This window comes from Sebastes umbrosus, chromosome 23 (genome assembly GCF_015220745.1).
Source record: "Sebastes umbrosus isolate fSebUmb1 chromosome 23, fSebUmb1.pri, whole genome shotgun sequence".
NCBI lineage: Eukaryota > Metazoa > Chordata > Actinopteri > Perciformes > Sebastidae > Sebastes > Sebastes umbrosus.
In genome coordinates this window covers 21,064,227-21,077,826 of record NC_051291.1, presented here as the reverse complement: position 1 = coordinate 21,077,826, position 13,600 = coordinate 21,064,227, and the positions used below count along the sequence as shown (strand labels likewise).

Below are 13,600 nucleotides of genomic sequence, written 5' to 3'. Positions count from 1 at the left end.
CTTACAAGTTGGAAATCATTGTGAAGGTAAATAAACAGGCTTTCCAACCATGTAAAATACAATGAACATTAGCATTGTAACAACAGAGAAAAAATCCACCAAACACAAGTTTCCCAAATCTTTTTCCCCAGTTTATATATATATATATACACATATACACTTCTATTTTCTTCAAAACAATCTTTTCATGAAAGTCACAATATTTTGAACTGTTAACGGTATTTCTGTACACTTGATGATTACAAAATATATATAAAATATATTTAAAGGGACTATTTGTAACTTTCAGAAATGCTTCTTAACAGCGACACCTGTGGCCGTGAAATCAACGAAAGTCAGCGTCGGGCTCGCGCTTGCTCGCTCTCAATATACCTGAACGAGCATCACTCAAAACAGTGAGGCGACACACGTCAGCTAAAACCACAATATCACTCTATATTTCAGCTGCTTGGCAGTAATGTTAGCTGACCAGACGAAGGTCTCTCCATGAACATGATTTAGATCTGATCCTAGTGTTGGCTTTTACTGCCTCAGTGCAGGCTGAGGCAGCGGGGCTCTCCAGCGTGTCTCCCTGCTCTCTCCGCCCGCAGCCGGAGAGAGCAGAGGAGACACCGGCACCCGATCGGTAACGAGAAGACAACGTAAATCTCTGTAGAGCTCCGTCACTTCACAAGACACGGAAAACCTCCGTTGGTCTGGAGGAGCTGCAGCAGTTATTTCTGCACAAACATCCCCTGTACATTCACTAGATATTCTCAGAGCTAAACTAACTCTTCTGCAGTGTGGAGTGAGCGCGCGTTCACGTCTAGAGGTGGAGCGAGCTGAGCTGTCTGAGTGAAGGAGAGCAGGCAGAGGAGGAGGGTACAGCAGCTACACGCGAACGCGCATATGCGAGCACGCATGTGTGACTACCCGTTACATTTATGCGTGTACAAAGTTACAAATAGTCCCTTTAAACATAACATTTTTTAAATATATATGAAAATATATTCAATATTTTTATTCTTAATATAAAAAGAAAAATATTAAATATAGATGAAAATATGTAGCCTCCTTGTTCTTGTATTTGCCACAAAAAAAGAAAAGAAGAAAATAAAAAAGTCAGTTGTTATGGACTACAACTCCCATGGTAAAGGAATGTGTCTGTGTCTGCTGCGCATGCGCAGGAAGGTGGGACGCGCGAACCCATGCGGATATCCAGCGCGGTGTAAGATGGCGGCGTGAGAGAGGCTCGTTCAAAACACACAAATCTTCACCTGAGAGAGGTAACGAGGTTAACTAACATCAGCTGCGTTACGAGGATCCGTCCGTCAGTCACTCACAGGTAGAGGTTGGAATTCACATTCCAGAAAAGGTACGTTAATATTTAATAATGATATAATCTGAATCAGAGCTAACGTTAGCATCACTGTTCTGGTTAACATGACGCTAGCCGCTAGCCGCTAGCTGCTGCTGTGTGGGCCCGGTTAGCTTTAATGCCGCTAGCTGCTAGCTCACCGGCTAACAGCCGGAGGATGGATGTTAGACAGCCGAATGATAACAGTAGTAGTGTTTTCACTGCCTGTACAGTTTAAGGTGGATTATTCCACCCGATCAGCTGTTAATGTGACTGAAACGTGAATGATGGTGTGTTATTAATGAGGATCTGACAGTCTGGAGAGAAGAGCTAACTGAAGCTAGGTGACTGTTACCTAACCTGCATGCTAGCTTTGTGTTTTCATCAGGTCACCTGGAAACTAATACATCTCTATTAAACATTATACATCTCACATCAGCAGTTAACGGACTGAAAGAGCTGCTTTTAATACACTGTAGTACAAAGTACATTTATTCAAGAACTGTATTTAAGTACAATATAGAGATACTTCCACTTTCTGCTGCTGTATACTTAATGTTGTACTGTTTACTCCTACATTAATGGAACATCTTAAAGTACTTGTTATTAGACTTTATATGAAAGAGGTTCTGGTAAAAGTAACTCATTATATTTAGTCAAGTACTGTGCTTGAATATAATTTTGAGGTACATTACTTGAGTATTTCATTTTATTTCAGAGGGAAATATTGTGCATTTTTTCTTTTTTTTTTAAAAAAAACCCAAAAACATGTGTTTATTTATTTGATTGTTACTAGTTACTTAACATTCAGATTATTAAAAATAAATCGAATAAATGCTGATGTGTTATTATATATTAAACTAGCAGCAGTATATAAAGTCATTAAAAGTAGCTCCACCTTTACCAGTTGCATCATTAAAGTGATGAACACATTAATGCATCAATAATTAGAATACAATAATATAAAATAGATTATTCTGCATAATGAGTACTTTCACTTTTTGAATGCAGGACTTTTACCTGTAAAAGTTTTTTCACACTGTGGTATTACTGTTACTGAAATAACATTAGTAACAGTAAGTTTACACAAAAAATATACCAGACTACTACAACTAGCATACAAATAAAATCTAAATATAGAATATACTATATAGATTAGCAAATTGTGCAAGTTACAGTTTTCTTTTGAAATAAAATTTAAGTAATCAAGTATTCAGACCCTTTAATTAAATAAAAGGTAGTAATACCACAATGTTGAAGAATTCTCTGAAAAGTTTTCCGAGAAAAAATGCCGAAAAATGTCCCAAAAAAATTGAAAAAATGCCTGACAAAATGTCCCAAAAAATGTCTGAAAATGTGTGGTCAAGGTGCAACTAAAATTACACATTTTATAAAGTAACTATTCCAGCTGTCAGATAAATGTAGTGAAGTGAAAATCCAATATTTGTAATGGAGTATAAATGAAGTAGTATAAAACTGAAAAACTTAACATACTGAATCTTTCCATGCTCTGTGGTTGTTTTAATGCTGGTTGTTTGTCTTATTTTCTGCATTATTCAGTCGTGTGTGACCTCATCCTCCTCCTCGCCACTGATGAACTATTTAGATAAGATATTAGATATACCTGCTAACGGTGTCGCTTCACTCTCTCTCTGTGTTCCAGAGCCGGAGGGATGGCGAAGAGGATCGCTGATAAAGAGCTAACGGACAGGAACTGGGATCAGGAGGAAGAGGGAGAGGAGGTAATAGAATAAATAAATAGAGACCAACGTTGGAATATAAATCACGTGAAAGAGTCCAGATGTTTCAGATTGAGGATGGTGGTGACGTGTTAATGTAACTGTATTAATCTGATGTTGTTGTTCATGAAGGCCGGGACGTTTTCAGTTGCGAGTGAAGATGTGTTGAAGAGCCGGGCGATCAAGAAGGCCAAACGCAGAAACATCGGAGAGGTAAAGCCAGAAATATCTACGTGTTATTAAACCTTTCTTACCAAGTTTCTGCTCTTTGTGCTGATACATTGATCATAAATGTTGTCTTGTTTCAGGGCGATGGCGGCGGAACCTTCAAAGGGTTTAAGGGGATTACTTTGACCACGGCGGCAAGCGGCGGCTCCACGCCAACGGGGTTCTCTGGTTTTGGGAACGGCGGCGGCTTTAAGGGCCTCAGCGGTCTGACCAACGGGAACAGCATCGCTCCGTCATTCGGAGGTTTCTCTTCTCCGGCTACAACATCCTCCCCTACACCCGGTGAGGAACCGTTAGCCTTATTAGATATGAATTACCTGATATTTAGTCAGAGGTGTTCCTGCGTCTACTAGCAGGTAGACGTTTGTTAGAGGAGCGTCTCAACCACAGCAGGTCTGGAGCCGCTCAAATCAACCGGCTCACCTGCGACTAGTTTATGGTTGGACTAATGATGTGTTTGTTTGTTAATGGAGAGATTTAATGTCAGTCTGTCTGTCCGTGGGGATCAGGTGGACCATGACATGGTCAGAGTGTCCTGACAAAAAGGCCGAAAAATGTCCCAAAAATGCAGAAACAAGACCGAAAAGAGGCCGAAGAATGTCTGATAAAATGTCAGAAAAGTCTGATAAAAGGCCGAAGAAAAGTCAGAAAAATGTCCAATACATTGTGCATCCCTATGTCCAGTATGTTTGCTGATATTAGTTATTAATAATGTAAATGTATTGTCGTATTTAAACTGTATTGTGAGCTGATTTACTATTCTCTAACGGGTCTCGTTCTCCTGATGTAGTGGAGGTGAAAACATGCTCGCTGTTGGTGTTTGTTGGTTTGGTATTAGAGGGTAATGGAGCTGAATCACAGGCGGTGGGGGGGGTGGAGGGGGGGGGGGGGGGGGGGGGGGGGGGGGGGGGGGGTGGAGGGTGGGGGGGGATGGAGGATGGAGGGCGTTTGTGTCTGGCTGCTCTTTTATTTCCCGTCGCCGTGGCGCTGCAGGGCAGGACGGGGGAGGGGAGGGGCTCCTCGTCTCTTCCTCATCTCTTCCTCGTCTCTTCCTCATCCAGCTGCTGTCACACTAACCCTCCTCCCTTCTTCATCATCCTCTCAGGTCTAACGTTCAACGGCCCCGCCTCCTCTGACATCACCACCAAGCAGACCAATGGCTCGGCGGTGAGCCCGGCTCAAAGCTGCAGCTCCTCCAGCAGCAGCATCTTCTCCTCCAGCAGCAGTGTGGGTAACAAGGAGTACAGCCGGCAGCTCACCGCTCTCAACTGCTCGGTACGCGACTGGATCACCAAGCATGTCAACGACAACCCTCTGTGTGACCTCAACCCCATCTTCAGGGACTACGAGCGCCACCTGGCCAGCATCGAGCGCCAGTATGGATCCGGCGCTGCTGACGGGGGCGCGGAGGAGAAGAAGAAGAAGCTGCCGACCACGGCCACCCCTCCTCCTCCTCCTGCCTCCTCTTCCTCCTCCGGCAGCTCGGCGGCTCCGGCTCCAGCCGCCGCCGGTCTGTTCTCTTTTGGCAAAACTACGACAGAAGACTCGGCCCGGGACAAAGGCGCCGCTCCGATGCCCGTCGGCGTGACGTTTAATTTCGGTCAGAAGGTGGACAGCTCGGTCCTCGGCTCCTTAGGGTCCAAAACAACCCCCCCCAGCTTCTCCTTCTCCTCCAGCCAGAACTCCATGTTCGGATCTCCTGGTTCTGGATCTGCTGCTCCGCTGGCCTTCAGCGGCGCCAAGACCGAGGACGCCCGGCCTGCAGGTACACCGTCATTAAAATATAATATAATAATAATAATAATAATAATAATATAACGACCGAGGACGCCCGGCCTGCAGGTACACTGCCATCAAAATATAGTATTATAATAATATAAAGACCGAAGACGCCTGGCCCGCAGGTACACCCCCATCAAAATATAATATAATATAATAATATAAAGATCAAGGACGCCCATCCCGCAGGTACACCGCCATTAAAATATAATATAATATAATAATAAGATAAAGACCGAAGACGCTCGGCCCTCAGGTATACCGCCATCAAAATATTATATAATAATAATAATATAATGACCGAGGACGCTCGGCCTGCAGGTACGCCGCCACCAAAATATGAAAATATAATATATATGTTCAATGTAGAGAGGAAGTGGAGTTTAACTCTAAATTCATACTGCAGTTTATTCAGGAAGCATAAAGTATTAGTGGATAAATAGTCAGCAGCTGTTGTGAGAACCGATGAATCGTTTAAAGTCACTTTACATTCAAAAATGTCAGAAAATTCTGTTTTCAGCCTCTCAGATATGGAGATTTGCTGCTTTTCTCAGTTTTATATATTCATATTAGAGTGAATCTCTTTTGGTTTTGGACATTTAAAGGCATCACTTTGGACTTCGAGGATCTGGGACGGACATTTTTCACTATTTTCTGCCATTTTCTAGACAAATTAATCTGCTGAATACTTTGTCGATTAATCGATTTGGAGCTGCAACGTCGAGTCGATCAAACTAAAAAATGAATAGCCAACTATTATGATAGTCAATGAATCAAATATTTCTGGTTTCAGCTTCTTTAAATAGTTTTTCTAACATATGATGATATTAAATTAAATATATTTGTGGTTGGACACAGTAAACTGTTTCAGTGCTCTGGAAAGATGAGATGGACGTTTTCACGACTTTATTATGAAGATTAATCAGAATCATCACTAGTTGCAGCCAATTGTTTAGTTCATTAAACGCTTGTTTTGTTTGAACAACAGTTGGTGAGAACCTGCAAATGTTTGGCATTTTTAAACGATTAATCAATTACCAAAATAGTTTAGTTATTTTCTGTGGACGTCAGTCTGTGTGGAGAATAACTTGAATTGTTTTTAATCTAAGTGCATCATATTTTATATTAGGAGCAGTTCTACTGTGGTTAGAGTCTCTTAGTTGGTTTAATTGATAATGAATGAGTGTAAATCTACTAATGAAGCATCCTACTAACATAAAGGAAGTGTTTTTAATTAGCAGACAGAGATTAAGGACGGAGTCGTCAAGTAACGCTGCAGATAATCAATTCATGTCAATGTCAGTTAATCGAGTAATCCAGGTTTACATATTGATTGTTTTATTTTATCCGTCCAAAACAGAAATATAAATTCACATTTGAGAAGTCACGACAGATTTAGGAAATGTTTTGCTTTAAAATGACTTGATTATCAAAATAAATGTCACATTAATTTTCTGTAGAAAAAGTCTTAAATATCTAAAATTCACCGTCTGTGTTTTTACATTTGGAAGTCAGAGACGTTAATAATAATAATTATCACCTGATTCCAGACAGTCTGATCTTGTTGAAAAATGTAAATTATTAATAAAATGTGATTGTTTTTTTGTAGACGTGAACGGAGACGAGGAGTCGGAGGAGCCGCCCAAAGTGGAGGTCAAAGAGGTCAAAGAGGACGACGCCTTCTACTCTAAGAAGTACGTTCTGACTGGGTTATTGATTAAATGTCGTTAAAAGACGACCTGATCTCTCATTACGGGTTCATGATGTCGGAGTCCGTTTCCTCTTTTCAATCTTTTAATTTGAATAATCTTTAGAGACCTAAAGAGGGAAAAACTATCAAAATATAATCGTTAGAGCAATCAGAAACTGGATTTATGTTGAAGAAATGTTGTGATTATGTGTTAATTATCTAAAATGAATAGTCTCTAAATAATATAAGAAAATAAGTTGCAAATCCAAAATGTATTCAATAAAAATCAGCCTTAACATTATATATGTTGTATACAAACATAACTTCCCATTAAAAGTCCCGTTTGTTCCACCAGACTCCATTCAAAAAACACCACATTTTAGCTGTCAGATGAAGCCGGATCTTTAATCTGTTATATTTCTCAAATTCTGCCATTTTACTTTGTAGAATATATGAATATGAACATATCATCATTAATTGTTGTTGTTTTTATTACGAGTTAACTCTGTTGTGTTTTATGTTTCAGGTGTAAACTGTTCTACAAGAAGGACTCTGAGTTTAAGGAGAAAGGAGTCGGAACGCTGCACCTCAAACAGAACGAGGACGGGAAAGTTCAGATGATCATCCGCGCCGACACCAACCTGGGTAAAAATATATACAGAAATACAACTTCAGGAGCGATCGGTTTGATGTTGGCTCCTCCGGAAATCAATATTCAACTGCAAGTCAACGCAGTGAAAACATTCTCCTTTTAGTGGTTAAATTAAATTATAAATATATTTCTGCAGCAATAGTATGTAAAATAAATAACTCGCTAAGTAGATTAATGCCATTAAATGTGACAAAAATAATATTAGATTATTTAAATCATTACTGAAGAACATGTTAGATGTGAAAACATCTTCTCCAAAGAATATAAAGAAAATAATACAGAAGTAAATAAGTTTGGAGAAATACATAAATTTAATAAATAAATGGGAAAATAAAATAAAGAAAGAAATTAAGTTAATACAAATAAAAACAGAAATATCAATTTATGTCACATTTTATAAATTAATTAATGCCTACATTTATTTTTTATACATTTAATGGTATATTTATTTATATGTGTGATTTATTCCATCTGACTAATTTAAGATTCTTAAGGTCTTTATTTTTGATTTACAACGAGCAGTATTTCTGCGTAACACGACGTCAACTTGTCAAGTTTCGTACCAAATTTCACGAGTTTTCCCCAGGCAAGAACTCATTTTTCTGATTATTCCGACAGCACGTGAATGCATCAAAAACCACGTAATAATGTAATTAAATTTAAAAGCAATTAAACACAAAGTCTCCCGCTCACAAAATGCCTTTTTAAATCTACAGATCAATCACATGTTACTAAATCAAATCAATTAAATGAGGAGATTTTTAAGGATAAAGGAGACTCATCTTAACTTTGTAGATCCAACAGAGACCAGGAAGTCCACATCAGAGCAGGTCAACCTCAGCTCTGGGGGGTCAGGGAAGTTCCAGGAAGTCCAGGAACTTCTTTAAAAAACAAACCGCCACTCTGTTTACGTCTTTGTCCAGAAACTCAGAACTCCACTTCCTGAATGCAAACTAGAGCTGCAACTGATGTTCTCAGTTCATCATTTGAGTTTTAAAATGATGGGAAAGAGTCGGAGTCGACGTCTGTCAGCCAACAGACACACAAATAGTTCTTTCTGTCTGTTTTAAAGGTGATGAATCATTAAAATACACATAAATATTCAGAGGAGAAACTCCCAGAAACAGATCAGAGGAAACAGAGGTTTATCTGTGTTTCTGTGATCTAATGGCTCCACCTGCTGGTCACACTGAGGAACTACTACGTCCACTGGAGTCCACTAGAGTCCACTAGACCAGGGGTCAGCAACCCGCAGCTCTTTAGCTCCTCTCCAGTGGCTCCCTGTGGATTTTAAAGAAAGGAAATTAATATCTGTTTTTTGTTTACATTTAAATTTGTATTTATCATTGTTGTAGGTCTATGGTACGACGGAGTATTAGGGCCAAATTGAGAATAAAGTCATAGGTTTACGAGAAAAAGTCAAAATATTATGAGAATAAAGTTATAATATTATATAGTAGTAATTTTACGTTTTATTTTATTTTTTCTAGTTAAGTTATGAATTTTTTCACGCAATATTACAACTTTTTTTCTCATAAAGTTATGACTTTATTCTCGTTATATTAAGATTTTTTTTCTCGTAATATTCTGACTTTATTCTGTAAATCTCAGATGTTTTTTCCCTCAATGTGGCCCTAATACTCCATAGTACATTGTCTCTTTGGCCCTCACGGCATTAGACTTCTATACTATATACTTAGACTATAAACTGTGTTACCTTCATCACAATGATCAAATGTTTTGCGGCTCCAGACAGATTTTTTTTGCACTAAAAATGCTCTTTTGATGGTAAAGGTTGTTGACTCTTGCTCTAGATTATTATTTCAGTGTTTCATGGTGATGTTAACCTGATGGTGTGTGTGTGTGTGTGTTTCATGGTGATGTTAAACTGCTGGTGTGTGTGTGTGTGTTTCAGGGAACATCCTGCTGAACATCATAGTGCAGGCGTCCATGCCGTGCTCTCGGGTGGGGAAGAACAACGTGATGGTGGTGTGCGTCCCCAACCCGCCTGTCGACGACAAGAAGGCCGACAGCCCCGTCCCCCTCCTGATCCGGGTCAAGACCGCCGAGGACGCCGACGAGCTGCACAAGACGCTGGAGGAGAAGAAAGGCTGAACCCCCTCCACCCCACCCCACCACCTCCTTCACCACCGTCCCTACATCCTACCAGAGCTTTTAGCTGCTGACGTCACCTGGTCTTCATCCTCCTCCAGACTCATCACGCCGGTTTTATCCATCACGTCTGTATTAACTGGTCCCGGTTCTCTCCTTCTAGAATCACTCGTCATACTGTGAAATCTTTTTATTTAGAGTCACAAATATCAGAAGCAGGCGGTCATCTACATTCCTCCGGTCCGCCGCCGCCACTTCGTTAGAGGAACAGAACGACGCATCTTATCAGTCAGTGTTTCATTCGACTGTTTTAACGAGTGAATTATCTCCGACTCTTAAAACCACTCTTTATTTTGGAGAAAGCTCCGAATAAAACAGTCCAGTCGATTTGGTTTTACAAATTAAAAACTCGCAGTAAACGTTTAGTTTGTGTCGATGAACGCGTGTCGAGGAATTTAGTGCGTCTGCTGAGTGGAAACTATTTATTGTGTCGGCAGGTTCGTACCCGTCTGTGTGAATGTTTCCCCTGAAAACGACGAGCGTGTGGATGAAAGGAAGAGTGAGACCGACCCCGTTGTTCTTCTTCTTCTTTTTATTTTTATTTCTGTAAACATGGACTCTGTTGTTTTTCCAAGTGTCCTTTGTGTGGCCTTCGAGATGCTTCATCGTCTGAGAACATTTGTAAAAGACGTTTATTGGGGAATAAAAGGAAACGAACAACGACGGCTTTTTATTTTCTCTGCTTTTTAGTTTGACGTAGATTTAAAGATTGGCCTCCTGGTTTTATTCTACTTTATTCTAAATGTCCTTTCAGATCCAGAGTACAGATCTAATCATCTAAATCTAATGTCTCCGTCTTTTAGATCTGAGAGAGGTTAATGGAGTTGTTATGGGACTCAGACAGACTGTCCACAAAGTTATTAATAACTCACAGATGGAAAATATTAGATCAAATTAAATTGTGGCTGTTGGTGAAACAGCCTCACAAAGATCTTTAGAAACTAAAATAAATAAAACAATAAAATGTTGGACGTAAACAAACATCCTGATGATTAAAGTCAATAAAATCTAAAAAAAGAAAAGGTATTTTATTCTCATCATGAGTGATTTTATAAGTGAATTTTCTCATATTACTGTTTTAACGAAAAACTAATCAAATAATTTCGAGAACAGAAAGAAATGGAATTAAGGTTTAACTTTATCTAAATTAGTTTTATTCTTGTAATACTACAAATTCTTCCTGTCATTTTTTTGTTTTTCTACGATTACATTTAAGAACTGATCATCAACGTTGTAAATATTGTCAGTCGACTCGATTGATCAAAAACAAATTCTGCATTAAATTAATTTTTAAAGTCTCTTATCGAACAAAGAAAATGAGCTGAATAATCAAATTTTTTAAATTGTAAATAAGTTGAAAATGTGACTTTAAATTTTGGGAACTTGTGATGTTTGATAAGTGCCTTTTCTCACGTTACTGTTTCACGAAATACAAAGTTACTTTTCCTCATAAAATAGACAGTTTTGTCATCAAATTTTCCATAAAAATCACAACTCTTTCTGAATCAAAATTAAATCAAACTAGGAAATCAGTGCTAATATTCGGCCCTAATGATTAATTATTTAAGTAATTTATCGAGTTACAACAGAGTTTCAGTTCATTTCCTGACGAGCTGCAAACCGTTGATTTATTTTTTCATTTAATCCATTTGGAAACTTTTAAAATCGATTTATTGAGAAAATAATCCATGGTTTGCAGCTTGAGAGGAAATAAGCTGAAACTCTGTTGTTGTTACTCAATAAATGACCTGAAAAATTAATTAATTTGAATGAAAAATGTATAAAGATATTTGAGGGGTTGATTTTGAGGAAAAGTGAATATTCTGAGAAAAATGTCACAAAAGAAAAAAAATGGTGATTAAAAATGTCAAGTTGAATTTTCTTTTAACGATTACATTTGAGGATTATCAACATTGTTTTTAAATTTTCTGCATTAAATTCAGTTTTTAAGTTGTTTATTGAGCTAAGAAAATAAAAAATGAGCTGATTAATCACTTCTTTAAAAATGTAAACAAGTTGAAGACGTGACTTTGAACTTGTGACGGATGTTTGTTATTTTTGCTTTAAGTGCTTTCTCTCATATTATATTATTACTGTTTCACGGACAACATTGCATTACTTTTTCTCAAAATTAGTTTTGCCATTATGAATCCTCCATAAAAATTGCAACTTTATTCCTGTAAAATTAGGATTTCTTTCTTCAAAATATGAATCCTTATACATCCAAATCTGTGTAAAATCAAAACATTTTGAGAACGAAGTCATCATTTCGAAAGATAATTAATAATATTAGAATTCAGGTTGAACAAATTCTTTGCAATGTTTTTTTTTACGATTACATTTGAGACTTGATTTCTATCATTGTTTAATCAACAAACAATTTCCACATTAAATTAATTTATCGAGCAAAGAAAATAAAAAATGAGCTGATTAATCACTTCTTTAAAAATGTAAACAAGTTGAAGACGTGACTTTGAACTTGTGACGGATGTTTGTTATTTTTGCTTTAAGTGCTTTCTCTCATATTATATTATTACTGTTTCACGGACAACATTGCATTACTTTTTCTCAAAATTAGTTTTGCCATTATGAATCCTCCATAAAAATTGCAACTTTATTCCTGTAAAATTAGGATTTCTTTCTTCAAAATATGAATCCTTATACATCCAAATCTGTGTAAAATCAAAACATTTTGAGAACGAAGTCATCATTTCGAAAGATAATTAATAATATTAGAATTCAGGTTGAACAAATTCTTTGCAATGTTTTTTTTTACGATTACATTTGAGACTTGATTTCTATCATTGTTTAATCAACAAACAATTTCCACATTAAATTAATTTATCGAGCAAAGAAAAAAAAAATGAGCTGATTAATCTCATCTTAAAAACGTTGAAGACGTGACTTTGAGCTCTTGTAAAATTAATTTTGTAATAATATGAGTTCTCCATAAAAATAAAAACTTTATTAAATTTTTTTCCCCCTCAAAATATGAATACTTAAACATAAAAATCTGTAAGAGTTAAAGTTTTTCAGTCTTACCAGTAGTGAAGGTGGCGCTACAGGAAAGATCATGGAGTCGGTTCATCCTCTGGAGATCAGGATCGGTAAATTTCAGGGAAATATTTCCATTAAATTTAATTTTTCTTATGTACGAGGAAACAAAAGAATCCAGCATGTTTTCTAGAAATGAAGCCTGAAACTGTCTCTGAACTCCACACAGGTGTGTTCAGTTCATCTGATTAGACCTCTGCTCATCTGATTAGCTGGGTTGCACCTGTTAGGGGCGGGACCAATTACACCTTCATCATTCTGATTGGTCGATGGAGGCCTCCTTAAACCTGAGCAGAGGACCAATCAGCCAGAAGAACTGGAACAACATGAACAATGAAAACAACAACGCCACTGAATGAAGCAACTTCACGTTAAAACTCAGCGTTTCGTCGACGCCGTTCGGCGGACGCAGGATGTCCTGGAGGAGCCGAGAGCCGAGCCGACGGTAACGTTTGATCAGCTTGTTTCTCTGATAACTTCAGATCCAGATGACCGACGACTAAAATCCTTCATCTGGTTCAAATATAGAGTTAAAAACCACCAATATCTTAAAAGTCTATCGTAAAAATGAGTCAATTTATGACGGCGTCTGACCGACAACCATAACCCTGACGCATCCACAAAGAGGACATGATGACTACGAAGGACGGAACCTGCTAAAATAAATAAATAAATGACTCGATAAATTAAGAAACATGTCATTAAATGTAGCAAAAATTATACATATATAAATAAATGCAAAAACAAATAAATAAATGCAAAGGTAAAGATCATGCATAAATGAATAAATCAAAAATAAATAATTGCATACATACATTTAAAAATAAATATAAAACTAACAAAAAAATAAATACAAAAGGGAAAATCATGCATAAATAAATACATCAAAAATAAATAGATAAATATGTAAATTTAAAAATAAATATAATATAAATGCAAAAATAAATAAA

General features: G+C 37.5%; 1 protein-coding gene and 1 long non-coding RNA gene across 2 annotated transcripts; one reads left to right on the top strand and one right to left on the bottom strand.

The window, feature by feature from the left end:
• Window positions 1-1,175: 1,175 nt before the first annotated feature.
• Window positions 1,176-10,259, top strand: nup50 (nucleoporin 50). The gene is made up of 8 exons (XM_037761002.1): window positions 1,176-1,354; window positions 3,000-3,078; window positions 3,208-3,288; window positions 3,384-3,585; window positions 4,409-5,068; window positions 6,692-6,776; window positions 7,299-7,417; window positions 9,340-10,259. The coding sequence occupies exons 2-8, from the start codon at window positions 3,010-3,012 to the stop codon at window positions 9,537-9,539; spliced, it is 1,416 nt and encodes a 471-aa protein (XP_037616930.1). The 5' UTR covers window positions 1,176-1,354; window positions 3,000-3,009; the 3' UTR covers window positions 9,540-10,259.
• LOC119483033 lies at window positions 8,555-12,779 on the bottom strand. Its single transcript, XR_005205595.1, has 2 exons — window positions 12,639-12,779; window positions 8,555-8,705 (listed from the first exon to the last, which is right to left on the bottom strand). It is a non-coding gene; the product is annotated as an uncharacterized LOC119483033 (long non-coding RNA).
• Window positions 12,780-13,600: the final 821 nt, after the last annotated feature.